The sequence below is a fragment of the Manihot esculenta genome, chromosome 16 (assembly GCF_001659605.2).
Source record: "Manihot esculenta cultivar AM560-2 chromosome 16, M.esculenta_v8, whole genome shotgun sequence".
In the NCBI taxonomy this organism is placed as follows: Eukaryota; Viridiplantae; Streptophyta; class Magnoliopsida; order Malpighiales; family Euphorbiaceae; genus Manihot; species Manihot esculenta.
Window position 1 is genome coordinate 20,260,897 of NC_035176.2, and position 13,794 is coordinate 20,274,690.

Sequence of the window (13,794 nt, forward strand, 5' to 3'; positions counted from 1 at the left end):
AAAAATATTTAAAGAAAAATTTACTATTTAGTCTATACAGTATAGTGAAATTTATTGAAATTTATTGGTTAATTGCTTTGTTTTCAAAAATATATTAAAATATCTTTAATATTTTAAAAACTCTACTAATTGGTCTCTTTATTAATTTTAATCGTTATTTATTATTAAAAAGACTTAAATACTCTCGGTAAAGAGAGATTAATTAGTAAACTTTTTATAAATTTAAGTGATCAACTAATAAATTTTTTCAAATTATAAAAATTAAATAGTAAAATATTTAATCGCTAAAACTAACGGATGAACTAACTCGTACGCTTTTTAAAATGTTGAGAACTTTTTAGTACATTTTTTAAAATTAAAAAATCAATTAATGAATTATTTTTATAATATATGGAGTAAATGATTTTTTTTTAATTTAAAATTGAACTTATTTATGCTCCAAGAGAAAAAGATAAGGGGGATCTGGATTTATTTTTAATAATTAATTTTAATTCACTTAAAATTAGTGAAAATTTATTTGATATTATTTATGGTTCAGCTGGTAAAATTATCAATTTAAATAATTTAATAAGATGTTATTAAAAATTTATTTTAATTTAAGTTCATATAATTTTAAAATAAATAAATATATAAATTTATTTTCAATAAAAAATTTATTATTTAATTTTATATATACATATAATTTTAAATTTAATTACATTAAAATATTTTTAACATCTTAAAAACTCCACGTATTAATTTAAAATTGAGAGATGTGCTGACCAATTGCTACAAAAACAAATGTCTCCACGCCAGCACATTTAAAACCGCGGCACTTAAAAACTAACCTAAAGCAACCCGAGCCATCCCGTTTGCACAGTTGTTCATCCTCAGCCCAATCTGCCAAATAAATCAATCCATCAAATGCAGATTCTCTCTCTCATTGCTGGCTGTAGAAACGTAGCATACAACTCCCTTTCAGCGGTATCTATCTATCTATTTTTCTTTGTGTATTTATCGAAGCAAATGAAGAATGACGTGATTGCCTTGCAAGGGAAAGAAAAAGCATAGAGAAATTGAAAACCTAGCTCCTCACAAGCGGATGGAAGTGAAGTTTGTGCAGAGCTTGGCTCCGCCTCTGATTGCTGCTTTTGTCGCTTTATCCCCCTTGTGCGACACCCCAGGTACTTTGTTTTCCTTCACTAACTTGGTTACTTGGATGGATAAGTTATCCGTCAGATATTTTATATTCCCAACATATCCTTACTTTTCTTTTTCCTTTCCCAATCCTTTCATTCGCGGTTAAGAGTTTATAAAACTTTAAATAGAAAATTATTATTTAGTTGGTTTGGTAATAAAATTAATTAATTAATTTATATATTTATAAATTTTTAAAAATTTATTAATTAATTTTATTTATTATTATGTATTATAAAAAATTTAAAATAATATTAATATGAAAAATCTAATTAATAGATATTTTTATAAAATTAAGAGATCAATTAATTTTTTTATATCATTTACACTAAATAAACTATTAAAATTAATTAATAAATTTATTAAAATTTTATAAATATTTTACTATATTTTTTAAAATTAGGGCAAATTAATATACTATACATCATAAATACTAAATAATAAAATTTTTAATTTTAAATCATCTTCTAAACTTTTTATTAAAGTTGGAATAAATTCAAACAAAAAAACGCCAAATAAACAATAAAATTTATTTATAATTTCAAATAAATTTTAATTTATTAAATCTATTAGTTTAGAGAGCATTTTACATTTAAATAGACTGACTCAATATAAATATAATTTAATTTTAATTCAATAGACTAAACATATATTACTTATATATATATATATATATTAGAGCAATAAAATTTAAAATAAAAAAAAACAGCAATATCAAATACAAACTCTATAAAAAAAACATAAAAAAATGTATCACGAGTACTGAAACTTATATATTTTATTATTTTTTTATATTATTGGTAGCATAATTACTTTATGATTTAAGATAATTACGTTTCTAGTATAATAATATGATTTTAATTATTATTAAATTCTTTTACTTTTCTAAAACTATTATAAAAAATTAAATAAAAATAATTATATTATGAAATTATGAGTTTTAAAAAATTACTTATTAAAATATGCTGAAAATACGCCAGCAACATACGTTTTAGAGAGAGTATATATATATATATATATATATATATATATATCCAATCAAATTATTATACTTTTATTTAAAATTAAATAACCTCAGTTTATTTTTTTTAAATAAACTCTTAAATTTTACTTTAAAAAAAAATCAAGATTTAATATAATATCTTTTACTAATAAAATATTATTTTTAACTTCAAATATCAAAATTTTAGTATTTTAATTAATATAAAAAATAAAAAATATAGTAAATAATTTTTAAAATTATAAAAATAATATTTTATTCTTAAATAATATTTATTAAGTTAAAAATTTATTTAACCTTAAAATAAAATTAAAAATTTATTTAATTAAAAAAATAGAATTGAACTTATTTATTATCAAGTAAAAATACAAGTGTTAACTGGACTTTGTTTTTTATATATAGAATTGAACTTATTTTCTGGTTTGCTTTAATCTAATGAATAAAAATATATTACTTAGGAAATTCTTTATATCCTAATTTTTTTAAAAAAATTAAAAACAAATTTGAATGGAAATTAGAATATTACTGTTCAAAATGATTTTGATGCAAATTTATTTTTTTGTTCAAATCTAGTTCAAAATATTCAAAAATTACAAACATAGTATTATATATATATATATATATATATATATATATATATATATATATATATATATATATATATAATAGAATATATAAATTGATAAAATTTTATATTTACAAAATATTATTTATATGGTTTCTATAAGGTTTAGGGTAATTTACATGAACCTTCTGAAATTTAACAAAATTTACAGAGTAATACTTCATTAAATTTTTAATAAAAGATTAGTCTCTAAATTTAATTTCTATCTAATAAAATAGTATTTTCGTTAATTAAAAATATAAATTACTGTTAATTGCCGAAAATATAAATTACTGTTAATTGCCGACCGTTGATCAGAGGTTTTATGTTTTTTATGATCAAAATACTCTTTTAAATAGTTAATATTTTTTTTAATAATAAAATGAGAGATTGCTATTTTAATTTTTTAAAATAGATAAATTTATGATTTTTATCTATTAATATTTTTTATTTATTATCATTATAAATAATTTTAATTTTTAAAATATAAAAATTGATATTCTGTAAGTATACAAATTTTTATACTTAAAAAAAAATCAATTTAGGCAGATTCCAACTATAATATATAAGTATAAAAATTAATTTTTAATTTTAGTTATATATAAAATTTTTATAGGTATAAAAATTAATTCAGATGAACTCCTAAACATAAAAACTAATTTTTAATTAAGTATAAACATTAATATTTAATTTTAAATCGATCATTTTTATACTTACATAATATAAAAATTAATTTTTAAAAAAATTAAAATTATTCATTATTAATTTCTATACATAATATTAATTCTATACTTTAAAAATTAAAATTATTCACTATAATAATAAGTAAAAAAATAATGGATAAAAATAAAAAATTATCAATTTTTAAAAATTAAAATAGTAATTTTTTAATTTTTATTATTAAAATAATAAATAAAATAACTTTTAATTAAAGAAGATGGCATTTTAATCATTAAAAAAAAATAAATTTCTGCAACTAATAGAAATTTACAGTAATAATTTAGAGACTAATTTATTAGTAAAAATTTAATAAAAATTTATTTCTAAATTTTATTAAACCTGAGGAAGGTCGTATAAATTACCCTAAAATTTAATATTATACAAAATCTCGTACTTAACATTTTTTTTAATTAATAGTAAATTTTTTTATCATTATTTATTTTAGTCCAATTTTAAAATTTTATATTAATTATCATCCATGGTCAAAATTAATAATTAAAGGTGCTGCCATGATGATATATGACATGGCATCAACAATAGTATTTTATTTGTTGTTATTGACGTAGCATATAGTATCATAATAAAATTATTCAATATTTTTTTAATTTTTGTCAATTATAACTAAATTCCTCAACTAACTAATTTTAACTTACATTAGTTAAAGAAATATTTATTTTTCATATTTTGAAATTTAATATTTATTTTATTTATAATAACAGTAAATTTTCCTTTCTCACATATATTTTCTTTTAAAAGAATAGTAAAAATTATTTGTGAAGATAAGTAAAGATTCTAATTTCTTTAAAAAAATTAAAAAGTCATATAAAAATTAATAATAATAATAATAATAATTTTAATTTTATTGTGATGGTGAGTAAAGGGAAGATGAGATTCAACGTATAATTTGTTATGGAATGTAAGACAGGATGAGAAAGGCAAGTGGAGGAAGGAAAGAGAAAGGTCCTATCTATTTTTCATTCTCTTTTCACCCCTTCCCTTGTTTCTACTCCATTCCTCAACTCATTACTTTATATTATTTCCACTATCGATAGTCTCTATTTTTCCTCCACTCTATATCATATATATATATATATATTTGAAAAATAGAGTTACACTATAATTGACTAAATCTATATAAAAAAAAAAAATGTGAGATGGTGGGTGCTCATGGCAGCTACTCTGACCTTAAATCAATAAACTGAAAGATAAGGCGAATGTAGAACTTGAAAATAGTTATGTAAGAGAATTGTATACATTTGCCTTTATGATTGTTCCCATTTTATATTGTAAGAAAATGTGAATAAATATAGCATTTCCTGATAATTCAGCGATGATGTGGTTGGCTGCTTAATAAGGGATCCCGCAGAGTTAACTAGTTGGGGATCCCGTGATTACAGGTGTGCTGGGTTATGACTGCTAACGGTAGCTTTATGCCCAGACTCATCCTATCCAAGGGAGGGCATGTTGATGAAAAACCGGGTGTTAAGGTATTCGGGTCTTCCTTTCTTCGGGTGGGACCGCGTTATCCACTTATCAGATCCTTGCTATGTAGCCCAGTTTTGTGGTGACAACTTATGGCTTACTTTGGGCGATCGTGATGTAATATCAAAGGTCCCGCCGCTGGTTTTCGATTTTTCAGATTCGAAAGTGACAATTGTCTTCAAAATCTGTGGCACATGGCTTTTTGAGATTGGCCTTCCTCTGCTCACACCGTTTTGCCTACCTAACTCTTTAATGATGACTGCTCTGTTTATCGAGTCACATTTAAAGCCTACCGTCAAAACTATCTTATAAGAATTCTTCTTTTTCCCTAAACATTACTTTTGCTCACAACTAGAATCTTTGCTTCTAAAAGACTCGGTTGCTTCTTTCTCTTTATATTCTCTTTCTATCACAGTAATTTTTATTTTTTTTTCTCCTTTTAGAATAAATAGGAATACTTCTTCTTCTTCACTTACTCCCAGTGGAGGTTCTGCCTCAAACTCCTCATTCGATAGTCGCATCTGTGCCCCAACCCCTATCATTCCACTGAGAGCGGCTCAAGAAAGCGAAGGTAGCTCAATTAGTGACATCATGTCCATCCTATCGGAGCAAGATGTAGATCGCCTTCATGACAAATATCAAATTCCTCAAGAGACATTTTGTGTCTTTGCTCCTTCCTCAAGCGTTCGTTTGCAAGAGGATACTATTATAGTCTCCGAGGAGCAGCTGAAGGTAGGTCATTTGTTCTCTATGAACTCATTTTTTATTAATGTCCTTCGGTTTCATAAGCTTTCGGTTATCTAGTTGCATCCCAACAACTGGAGAATCTTAGTGGCTTTCAGTTTGTTTGTCTTAGTAACAACAACGAACCAAGTGTAGCCCTCTTCTCTCAGCTATACCAGCTGGGTACTCGCAAAAATGAAGAGTTATAGTTTTTTAGCGGGCGAAAATGCCAGATGATGTTCGACCGGATACCTTCTTTATTAAAGCGGTGGAAAAACAAGCTTTTTGTCCTCCATCACCGGGTCCGAAGGGTTTTGGGTGCCTTCAAACGAGCTGGAACCTATGGATGGAACTGAGGAAGGATGGGGTCCAACTGAGGAGGGATAAGGACATGGCTTTAGTCTTTCTCTTGATGATGGTTAGGTCCCTTCAGAAAATGGACATTACCAAGGCGGTGAGGAACGTTATTTTGTCTTAGCAGAGTCATCTTCAGGCGAGCTAGACTCGAGGTCCTCACCTATCCAGCCTTCCCAGCCTTGGGGGGATCACTTTCCTGGCTAGAGATCAGGGTACTTTTCTTTCTTCCTTTTTTTATATTTTAAACTATTTTACTTACTTTTCAATCTATGTAGATATAGCAGGATCAAGAAGTAAATTTGCTGAAGCAATATGTGTTGCCCGTAAAGGACAACCGATCCCCCTCCTAAGTGTGCTCACGGGCAAAAGAAATGGTCATGCTTCCTCCTCCTCCTCCCCAACCTACAATAGAAGAGTTGGCTCCCTCACAACTTGAATCTTCTATAATGGGTGCCTCTGCATCTGTCTCAGTTCCTAAGCCTTCTGTTGCATTCCCTGCTTCTACTGAGACTACTCCTACGAGCGTAGGGTTTGATTCTTTGTGGCCTCTTAGCATTCAACGCCTAGCATTGGCGCTAACCTGAACGCCCTTTCTCCTTGAGGATCCTAACATGGCTGTCATATTAACCAAGAATGCCTTGAGGCACAGGGACCATCACCTCCTGACTGAGCTCGAGATGGATGAGCTTTTTGACAATGTTATGCACTCTATCCTGGAGAGTGCTCTCTATGCCTATGTGGCCAAAGAGAGTAACAAAGTCCTAAAGCGGGAGTTTGGCGCTCAAGAAACAGACAGGAGCCTCCTGGTAGAGGAATGCTCGAGGCTGAAGACTCGGGTTAATGAGGTATAAGGCATCATGAAGGAGAATCTAGAGTCAGTGGATAAGCTCCGGGCTGAGTTGGGTGAGGCCAATGCTTCCAAACTGGCCCTGGAGAATCAAGCAAAGAGCGCTAGGGATCAAGTGGCTTTTCTTCATTGCCAAGTGCGGGAACTATAGTCTTAGGCTGAGGAAGCCCGGATTGCCTCTACCAAGATCGCTGAGCTTGAAGCAAAATCTCGAGAGACGATGGCCTAGGGTGGGGAGATGTTCGTATAATTCTAGGACGCCATTAAGAAGGAGCTTCTCAGGCATTTTCCTATAGAGGACTTCTCCTAGATCGATGACACCTTGCCTGACGAGGAGAATGAGGATGAGGATGGTAGGGACGGAAGAAGGGACAATTGAAGAAAACCCTTATAACCCGGCTTCTAGTGCAATAACCAATGATGAACCTGTAACAGAAGCTCGGGAGGAGGCGACTGATGATGTCCCTCCTATCCTGTAATAAGTCTTTTATTTTAATGAAAAATATTTAATTTTGATAGCTTTGTATGATTATTATTCAGCCATAAACCTTATCTACTCAAGACTTAAATGATTTCTTTTTAAAACTTTGCTAACGGATTAATACCCAAACCATGATAGCGATAATAAAATAAATAACATGAAAACTTTTGAACAGTAGGATTAACACCCAGACATATGGCCTAGCGAATGCTTGCTTTGGACCTGAGGTACCTTATAGGATTTCTTATAATCTTGACGCTAGTACTGGTCCACGAACAGCCATCTTGTGGCTTGGACCTCAAATGCCTCGAAAATTTTATATGGAGCTAACACCCAATAGTTGAACCTGATAGAACCTGCATCGTGACCTGGCATGAATGACTTGATTAGTGAACCAACGCCTAGTCTTCTTGCTTGGCTTATGCTCGCCTTGTGGCCCAGCCTAGCGGATCCCGCCTTGTGGCCTTAGGCATCAAATGCCTTAGAACTTTATGTGAGTCGAAACTAATGCCCAGTCACTTGGCTTGGCTAATATCTGCCTTATGGATTTGGCATAAAATGCCTTTTTTAGTGGGACCAAAGCCTTGTCTTCTGGCTTGGTGGAACTTGCCTTGTGGCTTTGGTCTCATCGATGCCAGATTGTGGTCGGCGGAACTAGGGGAGAGCATAAATCGGTTTGAACCGAAAAACTGAACCGAACCGATCAATTTCGATTTAATGGTTTGATTAATCAAAATATTCAGTTCGGTTCGTTTAGTATTTTTCAGCTTATTCGGTTTTCGGTTTGGTTCGGTTTAAACGTGTTAAATAACCGATAAACTGAAAAATCGATTTTATACATACTTTTATTATGTGAAACACTGATTTTATACGTATTTTTAAATTTTACATGGATTTATATGAATTTTTTAAGTATTATCATTATATATTCAAACAATATTTATTAATAAATTTATGAGAAATATTTATTAAATTATTCTACTGAAATTAAAAGCATAAAATTAAAAAAATTACAGATTTCAGTTTGAAGTAACCGAATCGAAGCGAACCAATTTTTATCGGTTCGATTTGATTCGGTTATATTTTTATAATCGATTTTTTCGATTTTTAATATTTTTACAATTTGATTTTCAGTTTTTTCGGTTCGGTTCGTGTAACGACCCGAAAATCGGACCGCTACCGGCGTTAGGATCCAGATCGGCTTAAGGCCGCCGGGACCCGTAGCAAGCCTAACATATAACCTGTAAACCTGTATAATCCCATACATGATCAACAACATACATAAAAATTTAAAACTTTTCCTTCAAACATCCAACTCAACCTGAACATACATGCACATAGTCATAATCATAATCATGATCCCTCTGTAGGATCTCATCAATGCCCCAATGGGCAATACAACATGAGATGAGTTGGCTTTCATGAACATTATAAAACATTTTTTATCATGTAATAAAAGGGATACCTCATACACAATGTCAAGCACAATATCTAATCCTCAATATCATTACATGACTGAAACTGTACTTTTACATAACATTAATACATTTATCATGTCCACACTATCTATTACATAAATCAGACTTCATTACTCTTGTAAACCTCCTGGTCTACCCTGTACCTGCAATCCTGGGAAAATGGGAGAGGGGTGAGCTACTAGAGCCCAGTGAGCAGAATAATAAAAACATTTAAATCATGTGGATCATGGAATGCATCACATCACATCTAATCACATCAAGGATGAATTTGTCACCAATAGCCCTCTACATGGTCCAACTGTGCCAGAACGTAGAATGGGTCCTGGTCTTTCCCTTACATAACATATCATAACATAACAGTGTCCAACTGTGCCAGAACGTAGAATGGGTTCTGGTCTTTCCCTTACATAGTGCCAGCGAACGTAGAATCGGTCCCACTGGTCTTACTTTCCGTACCGTACATATCACATCGTCATATCATAGATCGAGGGCTATGGATCATCCAACATTCATCCACATCAACATTTAACATATGCAATGCAACATATTCGTGAATTCTAATGCAAGCAACCTAGTTCATCACATGGCATTCATGATGCATGAAGCATGCTAAAAAGTACATTATTTGCTTTAAAACATAATAAGTTATTCCACTCACCTCTGGACAGCTCTGACCAGACACTGGGGCAACAGACTCACAGCTGGGGTCCTCGGTTCCTCGGGTCCGAACCTACACAGGTGGACTCAAATGAGGGACCAAACATATATGAACATAACTCTAAACTATTCCCCAAAAACCCCCTAAAACATCATGAAATAATCATAGAGAAACATGCAAGAAATGGCTGAACAGGGCACTTTCGGCGGCAGGTTCGGCGGCCGAAAGTCCCTCCAGAGCCGAAAGTCAGGCAGGTTCGGCGGCACCTTCGGCGGCCGAAACTCCCAGACAGAGACGAAACTCATGCATGTTCGGCGGCACCTTCGGCTGCCGAAAGTCCCAGACAGAGACGAAAGTCTCTTTTCAGGGGCAACTTCGGCAGCCGAAAGGCCTGCCTCCCCAGCCATGTTCGGCGGCCGAAAGTTCCTTCGGCTGCCGAACCTGGTTTCTGCCAAAGGGCAGAAACTTGGCTCCCTTATGCATTTATGCCTCCAAACTCATCCAATCATGCATAAACCTATTCTACAACATTCCCAAGCATTCACAAGCAAACATACAAGCTCCTAGGGGCATTAAACCAACAAAAACCCCAACTACAACACACAAGCAACTCACATTGCTCAAAAATACATATAAAACCCATAAACCTAACTATGAGCTAAACATGCATTCTACCCCCATGAACTTGCATAAAACTTGCTTAAAACATAACATAAGCTAGAGATCGACTCTTACCTCTTGAAGATCGAGAGTAGAGGCGACCAAACTTGGAGTTGGAAGAGATTCGGGTTCTTGAACCTCAAAGCTCCAAAACTTTGGTCAAAAGCTCAAATCTTCAAAACGAAGTTAAAACAAGTGAAAAACTTGAAAGATCTAGAGGAAAAACATCAAAGATCGGTGAGGGGCGGCGGAAAGCTCACCTTGGCCGAAAATGGAGAAAAACTCGCCCGTTTTCGGCTAAGGGACCCTTTTATAGTGGCTGGCCAGGCCACGTTCGGGGGCCGAATGTGCCTCCGCATGCATGCCATGTTCGGCGGCCGAACTTGAGGTTCGGCGGCTGAACTTGAGGTTCGGCGGCCGAACCTGGACTTCCCTCCCTTGTGCTTTCAGGGGCCTAAAGGCGCTCCCGAAGGCATGCATGTTCGGCGGCCGAACCTGAGTTTTCCTCCAAGGTTGTTTTCATGCAAAAACTCATTTCCATTTTACTTAAAACCATGAAATACCTTAAAACATTTTATGTAAACATGTTTCTACCCTACTAGAGGCTTCCAACATCCGAGATTCCACCGGACGGTAGGAATTTCGATACCGGAGTCTAGCCGGGTATTACATTCTCCCCCCCTTAAGAACATTCATCCCCGAATGTACCTCAACTAGCACACATAGCATGGCATAAAACATAACATACATACACTGCACAAAAACACATAGGGATCTAACCTTAAAAGAGATGAGGGTACTGATGGAGCATAGACTCCCGTGTCTCCCAAGTGCATTCTTCCAAGTTGTGGTGGTTCCACAGGACTTTCACCATCGGGATTTCCTTGTTTCTTAGCTTTCTGATCTGGGTGTCTATGATCCGTACTGGCTGTTCAACATAGGTGAGATCCTCTTGGACCTCCACATCAGGCTCACTAAGAACCTTGCTCGGATCTGACACAAACTTCCTCAACATCGAAACATGGAAAACCGGATGGATTCTTTCCATCGAAGCAGGTAAATCCAGCTTGTACGACACATTCCCAATCTTTTGCAAGATTTCAAAGGGTCCGATGTATCGTGGGGCTAGTTTACCTTTCTTCCCGAAGCGAACCACTCCCTTCATTGGAGACACCTTGAGCAATACCAGATCCCCCTTCTGAAACTCTAACTATCTTCTGCGGACGTATGCATAGCTCTTCTGTCTGCTGGCAGCAGTCTTGATTCTCTCTCTGATTATGGGTACCACCCTGCTGGTGATCTCTACTAGCTCAGGCCCTGCCAAGGCCTTTTCTCCAACTTCCTCCCAGCAAACAAGTGATCTGCACTTCCTTCCGTACAAAGCTTCATATGGAGCCATCCCGATACTAGCATGATGGCTGTTATTGTAGGCAAACTCCACCAAAGGTAGATGCTGCCTTCAAGAACCGCCAAAGTCCAGCACACACATTCTGAGCATATCCTCGATGGTCTGGATGGTCCTTTCTAATTGTCCGTCCGTCTGTGGGTGGAAGGCAGTACTGAAATCCAACCTAGTACCCATGGCATTCTGCAGACTCTGCCAAAATCTGGAGGTGAACTGGGGCCCTCTATCTGACACTATCGAAACAGGAACCCCATGCAGCCTGACGATCTCGTCCACATATACCTGCGCCAACTTGTCCACAGAGTAGCCACTCCTGACAGGAATGAAGTGAGCAGATTTGGTGAGTCTGTCCACAATCACTCATATGGAGTCCACTCTGTTGGACGCCGCCGGTAACCCCACTACAAAGTCCATAGCTATATTTTCCCATTTCCATTCTGTAATAGATAGCGGGTTAAGCATTCCAGCCGGCTTCTGATGTTCCAGCTTCACCCTCTGACACACTTCGCAGGCTGACACGAACTGTGCCACTTCTTTCTTCATAGCTGGCCACCAATAAACCTTCTTTAGATCTTGATACATCTTGGTGGCTCCGGGGTGAATGCTGTATCTTGCATTATGAGCCTCCCTCATAATGTCTCCTTTTAGCCCTATGTCATCTGGTACACATAGTCTGCTCCCATAGCGGAGGATCCCCTTGCTGTCGAATCTGAACTCACTATCATTGCCTGACTGAACAGTCCTGGCAATCTTCACTAACTCCGGGTCCTCATGCTGTTTCTGAGCCACCTGCTCCAGAAACACGGGTGCCACTCTCATCTGGGCTACCAAGGCACCTGTACCAGACAACTCCATCTGTAGACCTTCCTCAATGAGCTTGTAAAACTCCTTCACCACTGGCCTCCTCTCTGCCGAAATGTGGGATAAACTACCGAGTGATTTCCGGCTTAAGGCGTCTGCCACAACATTTGCCTTACCCGGATGGTACTGAATCTTACAATCATAGTCACTCAGCAGCTCCACCCATCTCCTCTGTCTCAAATTCAAATCTCTTTGACTCAGGATGTACTGCAGGCTCTTATGATCTGTAAAGATCTCACATTTAACCCCATAGAGGTAGTGCCTCCACATCTTGAGTGCAAAGATTACTGCTGCCATCTCCAGGTCATGTGTGGGGTAATTCAACTCATGCTTCTTCAGCTGCCTAGAAGCATAAGCGATCACCCTCTCATTCTGCATTAGTACACAATCCAGTCCCACACGGGACACATCACAAAAGACTGTAAAGTCCTCATCACTAGATGGCAGAGCTAAAACTGGTGCTGAAGTCAACCTCTTCTTAAGCTCTTCAAAACTCTCTTCGCACTGGTCGGTCCACACAAACCTCTGATTCTTCCTGGTTAGTCTGGTCAGAGGAGCTGCTATCTTTGAGAAGTCCTGTACGAACCTCCTATAGTAACCTGCCAAACCCAAGAAACTCCTGATCTCCGTCACTGAAATGGGTCTAGGCCAGTTAGCCACAGTTTCTGTCTTCTTGGGGTCCACCTCAATCCCATTCTCTGACACTACATGCCCCAAGAACGAAATGCTCCTCAGCCAGAACTCACACTTAGAGAACTTGGCATACAAGCCATGCTCCCTCAAAGTCTGCAGAACCAACCTCAGATGATGGGCATGCTCCTCTGCGTTCCTGGAATACACTAAGATATCATCTATGAAGACAATAACAAAGTGATCCAGGTATTGGCTAAATACCCTGTTCATGAGATCCATGAATGTTGCAGGGGCGTTAGTTAACCCGAACGGCATTACAAGAAACTCAAAATGCCCATATCTGGTCCTGAAAGCTGTCTTCGGCACATCTTCATCCCTTATCCTTAGCTGATGATACCCCGATCTTAGATCTATTTTGGAGAAACAACCCGCTCCTGCTAGCTGGTCGAATAGATCATCGATCCTTGGCAGAGGGTACCTATTCTTGGTAGTGACTTTGTTCAACTGCCTGTAGTCGATACAAAGTCTAAGGGATCCATCCTTCTTCCTCACAAACAAGACCGGAGCACCCCAAGGTGAGGTGCTCTGTCGGATGAAGCCCTTCTCTACCAGCTCTTGCAACTGTCCTTTCAACTCCTTCAACTCGGCTGGGGCCATCCTGTAGGAAGGGATAGAGATCGGTCTAGTTCCAGGCACCAACTCTATCTCC

General features: G+C 35.5%; 1 protein-coding gene across 2 annotated transcripts in view; it reads left to right on the forward strand.

Moving 5' to 3' along the window:
- The first annotated feature begins 787 nt into the window (after window positions 1-787).
- The window catches only part of LOC110603396 (cytochrome c6, chloroplastic), a 38,976-nt gene continuing 25,969 nt past the window's right edge, over window positions 788-13,794 (forward strand). The window contains exons 1-2 of one of the 2 annotated variants that reach the window (XM_043951620.1): window positions 788-963; window positions 1,034-1,163. In XM_043951620.1, the coding sequence (XP_043807555.1) occupies window positions 904-963; window positions 1,034-1,163 (190 nt within the window). In that variant the 5' untranslated portion in view covers window positions 788-903. The remainder of the gene's footprint in view (window positions 964-1,033; window positions 1,164-13,794) is intronic. The other variant, XM_043951621.1, reaches the window with a different exon arrangement.